This window comes from Pocillopora damicornis, chromosome 10, assembly GCF_964200805.1.
Source record: "Pocillopora damicornis chromosome 10, jaPocDami1.2, whole genome shotgun sequence".
Classification (NCBI taxonomy): Eukaryota; Metazoa; Cnidaria; class Anthozoa; order Scleractinia; family Pocilloporidae; genus Pocillopora; species Pocillopora damicornis.
In genome coordinates, this window is record NC_142679.1 from 18,215,544 (window position 1) to 18,228,762 (window position 13,219).

Here is a 13,219-nt window from a genome sequence, read left to right on the forward strand (position 1 = left end):
GTCAAAAACTCTTCAGAGCCTCCTTAACGCGTATCTGAACAATGGCTCGTCCAAAGTGCGAACGTGTGTAAACAACATAAATTAGTTGAATAAATTGCAAACCTAATGTAATCGAAATATCAAGAAATTATAAACAATATGGAAAATGAAATTAAACATTGATTTTAAACAATAGCTTTCACAAGGTTGCATCGGAACTGTGATGGACTCGATGAGTCATGAACTATGTTGAGAAGACTATTCCAGATGTTGGCAGCCATGTAGCTAAGTGGCTTTATATATTGTCAAGGTGTTGTATTAAGTTCAATGAAAAAAGTCCTACTATTACGTTTGGACCATCGCATCCGTGTTGAAAGAATATTTTCTGTTCCCTCAAGTTGCTAGAACTGAAAATGATTCTGACCGTGCTGTCATTTGCTCGGGCTTTTTTCAGAGACACAAACACAAAAACATTCAAAATACGTGATGGCCCACTTGAAGATGATGGACCCCATTGCCTTCCTTTCCCGTTTAAATAGAGTGACATCTGGTTGTGTTTAGATACTGACGTCAAAGGACAAAGTATTCGCTTCCTATCTCGCGCGGAATATTTCGCTTATTTGTTTGCAGTGATGGAATAAAAAAACTTACATACAATCACGTTTGAGAGACTAGATGGTACTTGCTGTTTGCTTGCGTGTGTTAGTCTTCCATGTAAAAATTTGTTATTTTATTAAGTTTTCTAATGTTAATTCGTTTTTGGACTCCGTTCCTTTCGTATAAAATTTATAATTGAAAATGTTTGTACAGGATAACTAATTCAGTTGTTGAACTCAGTAATAACTTAAGGGTGATCCACCTGGAGAGGATCGTGGGCTCATCAAGGCAACGAGGAGTCCCTCCCTTTCGGCGAAGTCCTTCACCTGAGTCAAAGAAGAAAACAATTTATCTCATGATTGCGGCGCGCTTTTTTTTCTTCACTTATTTTGTACAAGTGCGACGGACTTTGCCGCATTGAGGGACTACTTACAGTCCAGGGCACATCAGGCTTTCTTTACAACATCTCACTCCCTGGAAAAGAAACACTTGATCGTAAATTAGATCATAGGCTAGTCATCAATCCCTCTTAGTGAGTTCTAGAAGAGGAGAGGCACAGTTTTAGGGTATTTATTCAACAAACGGTTCAGAGTTCAACTGGGTCACGGCAATCGAACAATGTGATTATCTTATCGTTCGATCTTAAGAAAGGAATATATATTTCCATTGAAAAATCTGCTCGTAGCCGGCAGGTACATAGAATGCACGTGATAACTTTACAGAATTCGAATTTGTCAACTTAGTTACATTTCTGGCGCTAACTTTGACGGTCTCCGTTTCAAGCAGCGTTCATGTGACGTACTGGGTACGAGTCTCTTACGCACTAGAGGGGGGCACTACATATTTAGCGTAAAGTACAACACGTGGATTTGCAGGACGCCATTTCTGTACAAGACAGGGTTTGCAATTTCGCGACCATCATGAGCTTCGATGGAAGTAAAGGCCCGCCCCAAATTGAAGGAATGACTAGCTTAAAAGTCGACAACCTTACTTATCGTACTACTGTGGGGGACTTGACGCACGTTTTTTCAAAATATGGCGATCTTGGCGACGTTTACATCCCGCGCGACCGCTACAAACAAGAATCCAGAGGGTTTGCTTTCGTACGATTCTACGAAAAGCGAGATGCTGAAGATGCAATGGATGCCTTGCACGGAACTATCATCGATGGACGAGAAATTCGCGTGCAGATGGCAAAGTATGGAAGACCATCAGATCCCTATAAACCTCGAAGTAATCGTCATAGACAATCATCATCCTACAGCAGTTCGAGGTATCGATCACGTTCTCGTTCTCCTCGACGCAGGTAAAAGTGTTTATGAAATTTTTGTTATTTCAAAGATCTTGATGAACTATTGTCAACTACTAATTGACTTAAGTTATTAAATTGAGTTAAATTTGGGTTTCTAGACTAGTAGTGGATCTCTGACAGAAGTGTCACGGCTCTTTGTTTACAGGGCCCTCGACAGTTTGAGAAAAGCTTGCTGAAAATACTCTCATTTGTTTTAGTTGCCAGCAATTGGGCTAAACTTCAGAATACCCCGCAACTTTGGTCCGCTTCACTTACATGTGTCGGGAGGCTTTGAAGATTGAGGCATAACACAATAGACGCTATTCTTATTCAATGACATGTAAATGAGTTGCGGGGTATTCTGAAGTTGCTCCAGCAATTGCAAGAAGTTATATGAAACTGATCGCTTGTGACTAAGTTTCTTCTTGAAAACTTAATCTTGTTCCCAGAGCTGCAGTCAGTAAGTTCCAGGTGAAACCATATATCCTAATATCTGATCATCCAATTAAAAGAGTATGTAAACAAGTAAAAAGAAAATCTAATTAGGAGAATGCAAGAGCCTTTCAATTTGTGATGCTGATACAGAGCATTATGACTCTCTGAGTAAAATTGCATAAAATGAGCAACAGGATACTTATGTCAGTTTTGTGTTATCCTTAGGGCTCGCCGATCACGTTCCAGATCTCCCCGGCGTCGTTCAAAGTCTCGATCCCGCTCACCACGAAAAGCTCGCCACAGTGGCTCACAGTCACCAAGAAAACAGGAAAGCCGTTCTCGTTCCAGAAGTCCTCGCCGCAAACGATCCCACTCTAGGTCCCGTTCAAAATCTGGTTCAAGACCCAGACAGTCTCGTTCCAAGTCTCGTTCTCGTTCCAAATCTCGTTCAAGATCACCCCGGAACAAAACATCGAGGTCTCCTTCTAGGTCTCCAAAACAGAGAAGGTCAACATCCCCAGATTGCACTACACAAGATCATGATGACAACATTGATGGTTCTGGGGAACAACAACAAGAAAGTGCTGATGCTGAAAGAAGAGAAAACAATGCTTATGATTAATCAACTCAGGCTTTCTTTAGACTTCTTCAACAATTTATAGTAATCAGTTTTTTAAAGTATTCTCTTCCAGGCTTTGTTGCTGTTGTGGAGATGGGGAGTAGACTTTTGTTGCAGAGCATGGAGGGAATGGACTGGGAATTCTTCTGTTTTAGGTAGAGATTCCAAAGTTATAGTGTGCTTTTGATATCACACACTTGTTAGCTTATTAGGGAAAAAACAGTTTTCTAGTACCTTTGTGATGGCTCCTCCTTCAAATACCCCATTAGTGCAGAAATGTATGAGGTTCTTGTAGAACAGTGACTATTATGTGTTAGCAAAAAACCCAGAGGACTCTATTTGGAACCCCGCTGTCCAGGATCATGGACACTTTGTCTGCAAAGCATGACTAGAACTTGAATTTTAATTTTTTTCTCTGCCTTACTATGTGTAATCACCAGTTACTACCGAACAAATTAAGAATTAGTTTCTTTGTTTCCATTTTGAATAAATGTAGAGGAAATAATTTTTTTAGAGATTTAGTTAGAAACTCTCTCAAGTTACCATAGCTTCTCTAGACCCAAGAATCCAGGTATATATTCTTGAGTTGAACTTCAGCAAAACAAGAATAGTGGTTATATACTTCAAATTTTGACAAGAAGTAGAGTTTCCTACAAATGTGTAAGGGTGCTCTTGAAACTAGAATCATAACAATGTGTCTATTAGCCAAGATGCATTATCTCAGTAGAGATTAGGCTCTGCTCACAAAGACCTGCAAAGAGTTCATTTTTTTCTCTTAGGGTAATGTAAGTGACTTGTTTACTGAAGAGCTTTAAAAGAATGTTGCAAAAGTTTTGTCAAACGCTAAAATATTGAGAGTTACATGAGATGTGTTTATAGACATTAGTGTGATTTAAATTTTTTTAGTTTTATATGAATTGTTTGGTATTTTGGGCCTTCGAAATTAAGAGTTGGTAGGAACAGTCATGTGATCAACTCCAAATAATAGCAATAGCCTGTGTGTTTCATTGGAGTGTGTTATAATCTTACCATATTCATTCATAACTTTGTTATCTAGTATGGCCTTGGCATGGGCCAGTTTGAGCTTTTATCAGCATTTTAATTGATTTTCCTTGATGTGGAATTTTTTTCATTGAATGAGTGGTTTGAACTTTGTGTGGTTGTTAAAGATAATTCTTTTCTTACAATAACTGCTTGAAAGAATTGAGATGTTACTCAGTTCTGAAAATTATGTTTATATTATGCTCCTTGTGATGAGTGTTTGATTTAGGCTATTTTCTGTACTTAGTGTGAAAAAACATTAGGTAAGTTAGGGCCTCTTCATCTAGGTGTGGCAGTCAGGCTGATCAGTATTAAGTACAAATTTTGTTGATTTTTCTTATTGCAAATTTCATCTTGGGTTCTAAGGTGAGACTTCAAGCTTAGCACAGTAAATTTTGGAAATTTCAGTTCAGTGGCTGAGATGAACAAGGTGCAGTCATGTGTTGCCTCTCTAACCCGACTTAAATGGGAAATTTTCTATCTGAGGTACTAAGATCTTGGTGACTGGATCAGCTTGCCTAATTTTCTAAACTAGAGAAATTTTCCAAGGAAAGGGGAAAGATCTTAGAAGCTGTGTAAGTCTGGTTGACTGGACTTATTTGAGGAGGCTCTAGAAAGTAAAGATATTTGCAAGTTATTATTTTTTTTGTCAATTTGATGTTAAAATTATCATATCAACCTTTCCTGTAGGCGCAGTTTATTTATACTTGCTGTGTGGGTTGACTGGTCATGCAGTGTTTTGCTGTTTTCTGCTGTTGCCGAAGGAGCCCATGCTGTTGCAGACTCCTGTTGGCGTTGTTGCCGTCCAGTTTCCTGATTGGTGGCTGTTCGTCAATCTTACTGTTCCTTTAAACCCCTGAAAGCCCAATTGATTATCACAACTTCCAAAATTTCCTCCAAATCTAAGTCAAATACGCAGCTTGAAAAAGTGCAGGAAAATATATTTCGTTAAGCAAAATATCCCAACCACCTCGGGCGAAAATTAAGGGACACTGCAAGAGGCTCTGAGAGGGAACTCCCCTCTTAGATTTCATTTGGCGTAAAAATTAATCAGTGCCCACTTTTTTTCTATCCAAAAGTGACAAGGACAATCTTTAAGGGGCTCATTTTAACAAAACGCTTCCAAACTATTTGGCAAATACGAGAAAGATTCTCACTGGAAGTAACATGCACACACAAGTTAGCGGTAACCATGGTTAGCATGACGATCATGTGTTATCTGAACTATCTACCTTCCAAGTAGCATGGTGTTCCGAATTTTGGCTCAATTTGGTCAATGTATTCTTTCTTCAGTCTTCCATATTGGAAAATTTGATCGTCTAAACATTCCAAGGGAACCTCGTACGATTAGCAAATTGTAGAAAGTGTATCGCATTGCAGGTGGGATCGAAGGTGGTTCACAGAGATGGAAGGCCGACGTTTCGAGCGTTAGCCCTTCGTCAAAGCGATTGGCTCTGACGAAGGGCTGACACTCGAAACGTAAGCCTTTAAAAACTTTACGGTGACCAATTTATGTTATCAACTCGGCTGGTAACATCAAAGTACCCCGTTATATTCTCCCACCGACTTAGTGTCACAGTTTCTTTACGAACTTACCTCTTCTACTCGATGGTTCGTTGACTTGCGTTCAACTTGCATTATCGCAGGGAAGTCTGGCTTATACTTAGAGTGTATTGTTGTCTTTGAACTGATTGATGCCACTGACATTCTCAGTAGTAATACGAAGAACAGTTTGAAGATGTTAGGAGATCCGTCTAGGGGTAGTTAGACGTGGTCGAGAACGCTCAAACGTGACGATGGCGATGTAGTGTGGGGTGGAGGTAAGAATTTTCAGTGAGGTGCCGTGTAGAAGGGTAGGAAGCAGGGTCTCGCACTGTGTCTTTGCTGTCACCTCTTCTTTACAGATTGGAGTTGCGTAAACCTGTAGGACCTCGTTTAGCTACACTTGGAGTAGTTGTCAAGTTACATTTTCTAAATTGGTTCTCGTCAGAGGACGGGCCAAAGAGAAGTAGTACCGGTCGACGTCGAGTCTTTGAAGCAGCTGAAGGATTGGCGATGTGGCGGCCATGTAGCTTTCTTGAGCAGCGTAAGCGTGATAAGTCTCCCTGTGTGGACGTCCCTGTGTGGACGAAGAAGGCCCGACTAGCCGAAGGAGCGTCGGCGAAGGAGACGAGGCACCATGAAAATTGGTCTCCGGTTCACTGATCACTGATGAACATCGGTAGTAAATGTGACGTAGAGAACGAGGCAAATAAAAGGATTTTTTTTTATTTACAACTCTCTCTTGAATCATAGAATAGAATTACAAGTTAAAAAAGAAAGGGCGGTGCAGCTTTTCGGGCAAAATTCGATCAGATTTATTTACGTGACGCCAAGCTATGTGAGCAGAATACTTTTTCGGAGCTTTATAGTAAGATGAATGTCCTTAATTCGGTGACGAAGTAACTTGGATACTCTTTCTTTAAAATTCGTTTTGGGGGAAGCACTATTTAGGTTGGACGTAATTAGCACGTGTGCTGTCTGCGTAACATAGAACTTCTGGGTTATCACGCCTGTTCTCACCCAAAGCCCTCTAGGTCGGCAGGTCCTCGGCACGAAAATCGAGTGGCCCTCAAAGTCAGACCTATCAGAAATCTTGTGTGCTATTAGATCATTTCCCTCTCATTGGCGTATGATCTAAAATAAGAGCAAAGAAAAGAACCAAACAGCACAAACTTATTTGTCTGATGCGGATGACAACGGGAAGTTAAGAGTGTTCGTGCTCTTTTAAATAATATTTGGGTAAAACTTCACATTCTCGTCAAGTTATCCTCGTCCTTCACCCAAGCACCTTCTTCCTCGTTTAAGCGACACCTTTCTCTAGTGATTTTACGAGTTCGAACGTTTAAAGTCTCTTCATATACTTGTCACGTGACCACGATTCGCAACCACTTCAATAAGTTTTCACATCACTTAAATACGTTTAACAACACGAATATTCATATTGAACATACAGCCATGCACATCATTCCGATCAATTCCCATGATGAAAACCACCAAAGAAGCCTGGTCCTTTTACACCCGTAGATAAAAATGAATATTCACCCTGCTGTCTCTATTATTTCTTCGATACTGACTAACCCTGCGGCCTAAATGTTTGATACACTAGCGATAATGTAAAGAGTGATACCATGCTGGTCACTTTTAAGGGTTAAACAGTTAAGTTTTGGTCACATATACTTTTAGAGGTAGCGGTTTATGTCCACTTGCAATTAGCTTTAAATTTCTGACATCAGCCAGTAAAACTCAATTAGCGTACCAAAGCTAGCCAAGCAATGAAAGAAGGATTAACTTAGATTTACAAGTGAACATACCACTACCTCTAGAGACATCTGTGACTAAAACTGAACTGTTCTACCACTAAAAGTGATTTAGCTTACAGGTGCTTGCAATCAAATGCTTTGTCGGAGATTATTATGAGACTAAAATTATTATGAGACTAAAGAGCTTGCAGTTCTTCACGTCTCACGCCCTGGCCTCTCCTATTTTAATGATCCTATTGGTCGATCATCTGTCACTTATCGCAAAAAATCAACCTGAAATCAATTAATGCTGAATAATCTCTCACAGGTTTGGACTTGAAACTGACTATTAAGCCACAAAGAGGGGGTGTTTTAAAAGACAAATGAATAATGGGGGTAAGTTTCATAAGAAACTGTGGTGCTGCGTCGGTGGGAAAGTATAACAGGGTAATTTATTATCACTGAGTTGATAACGTAAATTTGCCACCGTAAAGAATTTAAAAGCTGACGTTTCGAGCGTTAGCTAATCACCCTGACGAAGGGCTAACGCTTGAAACGTCAGCTTTTAAACTCTTGACGGTGGTAAATTTACGTCATCAATTTAGTTGATAATACAAAATTACCGTGTCTGAAGAACCAAACATATTCAAGCAATTTTTTATTGACTTACCGGTAACTAATATTTTAAAAAGAAATTTACTTGATTCCGTGCCTCCATTTAGAAATGCAGTACTTAGCAGAAGAATTGTGTAAAGTGACAAAAGAATGATTTCCTTTCCTGAAGAGAAACTAGCTCATGCCATTGAAATTTATGCTGAGAATTCTGTAAAGTAGATGAAGAATTCCCAGATCTGTAATGCCTAATTAACTTTGATTAATAAATTATCAAATGCATTTACTCACTTTATTGCACATCTGTTTCTGGTAAATTTCAATTACATAGGTTGTGCAGTAATAAAATTGAAATAAAAAGTTCATCTTGAAGATTATCTCTGTATCATTATAAATAATATGTTGAATGTTTTTCAAAAAATATAAAATTCGTTGAATTAAAAGGTAAAAAGTCTTGTTAACATTATAATAGTCATTAGTTCCACCATATTCATAGGTAGCCTTTTTAAAAGTTAAAAAAATTCTTAAATATAAAGGAATAGACAATTGACCAGACCCCAGTTTCATTCCCCTTAAATTCTTAAATCAGTCCCTAGCTAAAATCTACCCACAGTTTTACTTAACTGTGAAATTCAATTATCTCAATAACCAAGTTCAACATTCATAAATGTAACTATTTGACAATTTCTAATGTAATTGAAAAATCCCTACATTTTAGGTGGTGGTGTTACGCACATCAACTTGGCAAGAGACTTATGAATTTGTCCCTGGATTGGAACATAGTCAATTTTCTCGCCATCAACAACTAAGTTTCCAGTTTGACTAGTGTCTGGTTCTAAACGGAAAGCATAGGCTCTTACATACTCCACATGATGGCTGAGAACGTGTGATCCATCCTTCATTTTGCCAAACAGATCCAGAAGAGCCATTCGGCCAGTAGTTGATCTAACATAAAAGATTCCCATCAACCCATCGCCAAACTTTCCATCTGGGTTTGCCATCAAGTCTGTGCCTAGGTGACTCAAAAACACAGGGCATCCAAGGATAAACTCTCCTTCCACAACTTTCCAGCTTGGAGGCAGTTCTGAACTCAGGGGGGGAAGAAGATGATCTGATGGCCCCAGGCTTGAAAAATTTCCACTGATGCGTTTGCTGAACACACCATTTAAATTCTCCTGAATGTGCGCCTGGTGTTGAGAGAGGGATGTTACATCACACTCTGCTGCACTACTGCTAACATCTTCCCTTGGGGTAAAGTTATATGCTAAATTATCCTCTCCACCGTTTATATCATCGGCGGGCAAATATGAAAGGCGCCCTCGGTATTTGCGCAGTCCAATAATTCTTGCTACTGTGCCGATAAGAAATCTTGTCTCTCCTAGAAATCTGTATCTCTCCGATTCAATGTCAACATCAGAAACTAATCCCCAAGTCACAGAGAGAAATGCATACAACTTTTCTGTTGGTGTTATCACAGAACAGATGTCTAAATCCATAAGATTCCCACGAATAATACCAAAAATGGCACTTGTCACATCATTTGGCTCCCTAAAAACATAAGGAAAAATTATTTATCAGTACAGTGACATTGCCCTTCCTGAAATAGGCATCTGTTTATTCAACAATATTATTACACTGTAGTCACCATTCGAACAAGAAAAAGGGCACTGTTTATATATTCACTTTTTAAAAAAATCCTCATGGTGAATTATTAAGCCACCTGATTATTCTTACCTTTAAGAATATATACTGAACACTGACAAGAGTTTTTTCCTAAATCAAATATATTTTTAAGATTCTTTTGCTCAAATTTTATCTCCACTGGCAACAACAAAACCTAGAGAGCCACAAGCAGAGAAGCACAAAAATAATAAAAGCCTCAAAAATTAGCATTTTTAACTTACCCTGTAGCAAATAGTGCAGAAAGACAAAGAGCATTTCCAGAACCAGTTGGTATGACTCCCAAGGGAATATTTATTGCAGCTTCCCAATCAGGACGTTTCATCAAACCATTTATGACCTAAATTTAAAAATTTGTTGTGAATCTAATATAGAGTACTTTTTGAGAAGTACTCAGACAGCCAGGATATCATTGAGGAATAATTGAATAAACATACTTCATACACTAAGCCATCTCCTGAACAAATAACAATCCCATCAACATCAAGAAGGTTCATTGACAAAATCATCTCTCCTGCATGACCAGCATATTCTGAAAAGTAATTTGCAAAAATACACAAGTTAAATAAACAAAAGCCTCTTTTTGGAACAAAAATGTGCCAGGATATTTGTCCTAGGAAATTACACTTTCCAAAAAGAAAAAAGTTTTCAAAGACTATAGCTGGAGGTATTGATATTGATATTTAACTCAACATACTGGTACCATGGAGATGCTCACCCACAGGGTTCATACTCCAATGGAAATGACTAAATTAGCTCCAGGCCAACATGCTGCACCTGGCCAGCTGTTTACTAACATTTGGATGACATATCACCACTTTGTTTTGTTCGTTCTGACATTGCAGATGTTTCTTTACCCTCCCTTTTCTTGAGTCCTTGGGGGTTCCTTGTTTCCTCATTAAAGATGCCCAAACAGATTCACTGTCTTGTTTATTTGTTGCTTCATGCAAGAATGGTGTGGAAGGGGATAATTAGTATGCAATTTTTCATTGAATAGGTTTACTGTATGCCAACAGAATAAATTACCTGTTGTTATGGCGTTAAATTCTAATTCTGCCTCAGTCAACATTGGCTCCACATGTTCATGAAAGATTCTCACGCTTTTTCCAGATCCACTAAATGGGTTGATAAGTATCAGAAGTTTGCGGGAAGCGGGAAGAGTCCTTTCTTCTGTAAAATGTATCAAAACAACATCCATATAACTATAAAATAATCTGAGAAGTGAAAAGCTGCATGGATTTCATCTGATCCAAACACTCAATCTAAAAACTTGACAGTTGCATTACAAGAGTTTTCATACCCAACATTTTTGTGTTTGGTTTTGAGCTAGGGTCAATTACCAGCTGCTGTTTAGGAATATGAGCCTGTGCTCCTCCCTCTTAAACCCACTCTTCTCAGCAAGGAGCAAAGATCAGACACAAGAGAGCGGTGGAAATTAAGCCCAGTTTTGAGCCCGCTGGCCTTTCAGACATTTTAAATCTTTATATCCAAGTTACTTCCAAGGAGGTTTAACCCTTTAAGTCCCACTAGTGATCTTGAAAGAATTTCTCCTTACACTATCAATACAATGTGAAGCAGACAAGTAATGAGAATAAAGAAAAATATCAATTAGGGCATTATTGGTTGGTCCAAATTCAAATTCTCCAAACTAACATTACATAAATTGCATGACAGACGGTAAGGAGAATTACTAATGGATTTTTGGGAGTTAAAGGGTTAAGGAGAGTTTTTAGACAGATTATACCATCAAATTTCAAGTCTGGTTTTGAGCATCTAGCCTAAAAATTCTTAAGAGGTTTATAATTGGCCGACAGACAGATGACCTGAGCACCTTTTGACACAATGTGGAGGATGTCCTCCACCTACTTCACATCATTCTCCTGTGCCTACATTTCTTAATAAAGATCCCAAATGATAGAGAATATTCAGAATGTCCTTTACACTGCTTAAAATTACGTAATCCTCTTTACATCTTGTTTGAAAACACAAATCGATAATTCTCTCCTCTCACTGCATTTATTCCCTTCTGTGTTGGTGAGGAGTAAACTCTCAGTAACGAGCGTTTTCCTCTATTCCATCGCCCACCTCTACGTTGTGTTCTACCATTTGTGAAGACAAGTTCGAAACAAATAAGGAGCAAACAATTGATCTCGTGACTTGGAGATATCTACACAACTCGTGACTTCGTATTCCTTGAAGCAAAATATATTAACCTAAAGTAAGTTCTACCAAAAACTGAAAGCTTGCACGGAAAAACCTTTCCCCCTTTCATATGACAGATCTCCTGAGTCGTCTTACCTTGTTCGCAGCTCAAATTCCTCTCTGGATCTTTGATTAACCATAAAATAGTTCGAACCCATTGTTCCGCTATCGCAATGTTACCCTCTTCGCTATCAGAGGAAGACACCCTAAAACAGACTTTTTGTCGTACTCGTTTCTTTTCATACCTAGGACAAGAATACACTTGAAAGTAAGCAGCAGTATCGCCTTCAGGCCCTTGGTACGCCTTCGCGCCGTAAATATCAACCACTTTCGTTGTCACTATTGACAGAGAGCCATGCTGCCCCAGACAAACGCAGCAACCATCCCTGCCTCCACCGTAGGTGAGAGATGTCTTTGAAAGAATCACAGAGTTTTTCCTTTTGGTTGGCAGCCGTTCAAACTGTCCCCTTAGGATATCTGTTTCTACTTCCATCATAATAACATGCACTTTACGCTAACTTCTGAATATTTTCCGCTTTTGCCGGTTCACCCCCATCGCCGCTTTGTCTCAGCCTTCCGAGTGATCAGTTATGAATGAGTGACCTGATTTGCCACTGGTCAGCTGATTCGCATGAAAAGACTTTTGCCCCTGTGTAAAGTTCGTCACCAAAAGTTTAAAGAACGAACATGTTGGTAAACATAGAAAATACTTAAAAAGCGCCAAAAAAGGAAAAATAATGATTATGTCTGAGTTTTCCTTCGGGTTTCGATGTGGGAAACGCAGTGGTCCAATCAGTAAGTGTACTGGACTCTAGGTCAAGGGGACCTGACAAGATGCCCTTACTTTACAGAGCCTCTCCCCCTGCTGCTGGGTTTTTCAAGGATGGTTTAAGATAACCCAGGGTTAGTGTGGAATTTGGTTTCAGATCTGAAAGCTTTAAAATTAAACTAAGCAGAATTCTTTTTGTCAACAATTTGATGACTGGATTCTGTATAAAATTAAAGAGAAAATTATTTGATAAAAGGCTTTTAAACCAAGGAACAGAGAAACCTGGATTAAAATTTAACCCTGGGTTAGCACTACTAGGCCTTCAAACAACTTGGCCCAGGAGTATGAATGGGAAGCAGTAAATTATCAGAGAAGCCTGATTAAATGCTGGAGGGGTAACCTTGCAATGGACTAGCATCTCATCCAGGGGGGAAGTAATAGTACTCCTAATTACTTCATGCTACTTGGAAACTAGGATAAGCTCCAGCTTAAAGGGCCAATAGGCTCAAGTACAGACTTAACCCTTTTTTGGTGATAAGGATGGAGAAGGTGAAAATCGGTAAAATTTACATCAAGGGTGGGGGCTTAAATTCAGTGAGTTGGTAGTTGTTGCAACTGACCATGGACATTGTGTTTAGTTTTGTTACATTTTTTACCTTGTTTGAACACATTGCATGCCATTGTATTAAAGACATTTCATGGTTGGGAGATGT

General features: G+C 39.0%; 2 protein-coding genes across 3 annotated transcripts; one reads left to right on the forward strand and one right to left on the reverse strand.

Annotated features, from left to right (window-relative positions):
* The first annotated feature begins 1,272 nt into the window (after positions 1-1,272).
* Positions 1,273-6,232, forward strand: LOC113673639 (uncharacterized). Of its 2 annotated transcripts, XR_003446439.2 has the most exons (3): positions 1,273-1,882; positions 2,528-3,076; positions 4,653-6,232. XR_003446439.2 is itself a non-coding variant. In XM_027190053.2 (2 exons), the coding sequence occupies exons 1-2, from the start codon at positions 1,497-1,499 to the stop codon at positions 2,922-2,924; spliced, it is 783 nt and encodes a 260-aa protein (XP_027045854.2). In that variant the 5' UTR covers positions 1,273-1,496; the 3' UTR covers positions 2,925-4,651. The 2 variants fall into 2 exon arrangements, 1 of the variants encoding a protein (XP_027045854.2); XM_027190053.2 differs by lacking the exon at positions 4,653-6,232 and having other exon boundaries at positions 2,528-4,651.
* Positions 6,233-8,133: 1,901 nt separating this feature from the next.
* On the reverse strand, positions 8,134-12,361 carry LOC113673662 (sphingosine kinase 1). Its single transcript, XM_027190079.2, has 5 exons — positions 11,834-12,361; positions 10,562-10,705; positions 9,973-10,067; positions 9,760-9,875; positions 8,134-9,403 (listed from the first exon to the last, which is right to left on the reverse strand). The coding sequence occupies exons 1-5, from the start codon at positions 12,231-12,233 to the stop codon at positions 8,563-8,565; spliced, it is 1,596 nt and encodes a 531-aa protein (XP_027045880.2). The 5' UTR covers positions 12,234-12,361; the 3' UTR covers positions 8,134-8,562.
* Between the last annotated feature and the right edge of the window lie 858 nt (positions 12,362-13,219).

Coding starts and splice junctions, on each gene's coding strand:
- LOC113673639 (XM_027190053.2), top strand. CDS start 1,497: ATGAGCTTCGATGGAAGTAAAGGCCCGCCCCAAATTGAAGGAATGACT. Junction 1,883..2,527: donor TCTCGTTCTCCTCGACGCAG/GTAAAAGTGTTT, acceptor TGTTATCCTTAG/GGCTCGCCGATCACGTTCCA.
- LOC113673662 (XM_027190079.2), bottom strand. CDS start 12,233: ATGATGGAAGTAGAAACAGATATCCTAAGGGGACAGTTTGAACGGCTG. Junction 10,068..10,561: donor ATTTAACGCCATAACAACAG/GTAATTTATTCT, acceptor ATTACTTTTCAG/AATATGCTGGTCATGCAGGA. Junction 9,404..9,759: donor TCTGCACTATTTGCTACAGG/GTAAGTTAAAAA, acceptor TTATGTTTTTAG/GGAGCCAAATGATGTGACAA.